The 2,496-nt window shown below is 26.4% G+C and overlaps 2 protein-coding genes across 2 annotated transcripts; both read right to left on the bottom strand.

The window, feature by feature from the left end:
• ENU1_116940 (hypothetical protein) lies at positions 1-1,617 on the bottom strand (the record flags this gene model as incomplete). Its single annotated transcript, XM_008859715.1, has 1 exon — positions 1-1,617. One exon carries the CDS (start codon positions 1,615-1,617, stop codon positions 1-3), a length of 1,617 nt encoding a protein of 538 aa, XP_008857937.1.
• Positions 1,618-1,857: 240 nt separating this feature from the next.
• On the bottom strand, positions 1,858-2,406 carry ENU1_116930 (hypothetical protein; the record flags this gene model as incomplete). Its single annotated transcript, XM_008859714.1, has 1 exon — positions 1,858-2,406. One exon carries the CDS (start codon positions 2,404-2,406, stop codon positions 1,858-1,860), a length of 549 nt encoding a protein of 182 aa, XP_008857936.1.
• Between the last annotated feature and the right edge of the window lie 90 nt (positions 2,407-2,496).

The raw sequence follows: 2,496 nt of genomic DNA, 5'->3' as shown, positions 1-2,496 counted from the left end.
TTAATTCATATCATATGGTCCTTTAAAGACAGTTTGGTATACTTTCTTTGTTGCTGATTGAATAGCTGAATAATCCACTCCTTGAGTATGTGAGTTGAGATAAGATTGATCATCCCATTTAATATCAAAAATCGAGAATGCTGGTGCATGTAATCCATCTACAACATAATTCTCATTATACTTTTCTAATACCTTAAATGGAATGAAATCATACCCACATTCTTCAGAATTTGTTGTTGCTTCTTCATCTGATTTAGTGTAAGAAGCCTTGAAAATATCTTCAAGCATTTCAGGGCAAGTAGGCTGAATAGTAATTGTTTGTTTATCTGTCATATCTCTCTTAAATGAAAGTAACTTGATTGTAAACATATTGATTCCATTAATTGGGGTAATATCAAGTGTACCATATGATTTGTAAGGTCCAAAAGAGTGTTTCTTTGATTTTATAAAGTATATTCTAGATGTATCGCATTTAAAGATTCCTTGATATTTATCATCTTTACTACCATCACAAGTTAATGGGGTTATGGTTGCGTTAATATATTTCTTAACACCTCTTTTTATGTATTGACTACAACATTCAGCATATGAATGTTTATTAATACAATCCTCATCTAATGGAGTCCATTGTTCAAATGAACGTACATTAGGACATATTTGCATTTCTTCTTTAATAGAATGTTGTTGAAGCCAATATTTTAATGAATGACCATGTTGGTATCCAAAACTATTTTTAACAATATATCCACCATCAAAGAAATTATGTAAATCATTTCCCCAACTTCTATCTATTCTTTTTTCAACATTCCATCCAACTACTAACACACTATGTTTTTTATTATAATGTAAATCACCTAAATAATCATAAACACCTGATTGTGAATATGGATTAAAAGTAAGTACAACACAATCCCCTCCTAAAGATGATGGACATGGTACTTTTGGTAAATTATCTGGACATACATATCCAAATGAATTAGAACATGGTATTGAATATCTTCTTTTAAATGTACCAAAAGACAATGTCAAAGGTAATCCTGAATCTTTCATTAATTTTGTAACATTTGATTTTGTATAAACAGAATGAATTCCAGTAATATCAAATTTAATTGGATTTTTACTAAGATCAGAGACATATCCTCTAGGGGATATTCCTTTAACTAATTCATTACCAAAGAATTTATATAAATAATATAATAATTCTGGTGATCCATTATTTTCAACAACATCACAATATTTATTATTCTTTTCTTGACAAAGTCTTTTTAATGTAGTATAAAAAATTTCTTCATCAAACCTTACATATTCATCACTTTCTAAATATCCTTTTTCAAGTCCATTCTTTCGATATGATGCTTCACAAAATGCAACTGCTGAATAAACCCATGATGGAATATCTTTAATTTGATTTTCAACACCAGTCATAGTATTATAATATGACATATACTTCTTTGTAGAATTTAAAAACCTTTCTTTTTCTACAAAAACATTATCAATTTCATTTCCTAATAAACATGCTGAAGTAATTGTGACAACTAATATAAATAAATTTAATACAATTAATCCACTCCATAAAATCCAAAATGGAATAACTGCTTTTTTCGTTGGTTGTTCCATTAATAAAAAGAAGTAAAGTGATGAACTTATTTTCCTTTTAGTTCTTTAGCTTCTATTAAACCTTAAAATTTTAAAAACTTCTAATTCTTTTATAGTTTTTTCTATTTCTTTCTTTTTATTTCTTTATTATTCTTTTTGTTATTCTTTTATTAAAACTTATAAATTAGATGAATTGAATTAGATTTTATTCATGTATCTTCTACTTTTAACACTTGAAATAAATCTATTGTTATGAATATATCATTTAGAGTGTTGTTTGGTATATTCATTTTGTAACATATTAATTGTTTTTCCTTGTTCTAATACTGTATTTTTTAATTCACTTATTTGTTTCTTAAGTTCTTCAATTCTTGTCTCAATTGTTTCTTCTGTTTCAATTAAATAATATTGTTGAAGCTTAAAATCTAAATCTTTTTCATCTACTTGAACTCTTTTTTGTTTTCTTCTAAACATTGTTTTAATTTCATCTTCTTTTTTCTCTTCTTTTTCTTCTTCACTTTTTATTTCATTTTTATTATCTCCTTTTGTTTCTTGATTAATTTCTGCTAGTTTCTTCTTAACATACTCTTTAAATACTGAACGTTTTATTAAATCAAATGGCTCTGCTCCATTAAAATTTTGTTTTATTACATCAATTTCTCCTTGAATATTTGGGAAAATATATTCAAAATTTTCTATAAGCATAGTGAGTATTGTACCCTTCATTGACTTTAACTCAACTGGTGGACTATACACACTACCATAAAGTGTTAATAACTCCTCTAATATGTCATAATTTAATTCATACATTTTGTTAAAGTAATGAAATAATAATATTACGACTATTCTACATGGAGATCTTAACCCTTCAAATGTTTTTTGTAGTACCTCTACTTGATT

Source organism: Entamoeba nuttalli (assembly GCF_000257125.1).
Source record: "Entamoeba nuttalli P19 unplaced genomic scaffold asmbl_4979, whole genome shotgun sequence".
NCBI classification, from domain to species: domain Eukaryota; phylum Evosea; order Mastigamoebida; family Endamoebidae; genus Entamoeba; species Entamoeba nuttalli.
Note: the sequence above shows the minus strand (reverse complement) of the source record. Positions and strands in the feature narration are given on the sequence as shown.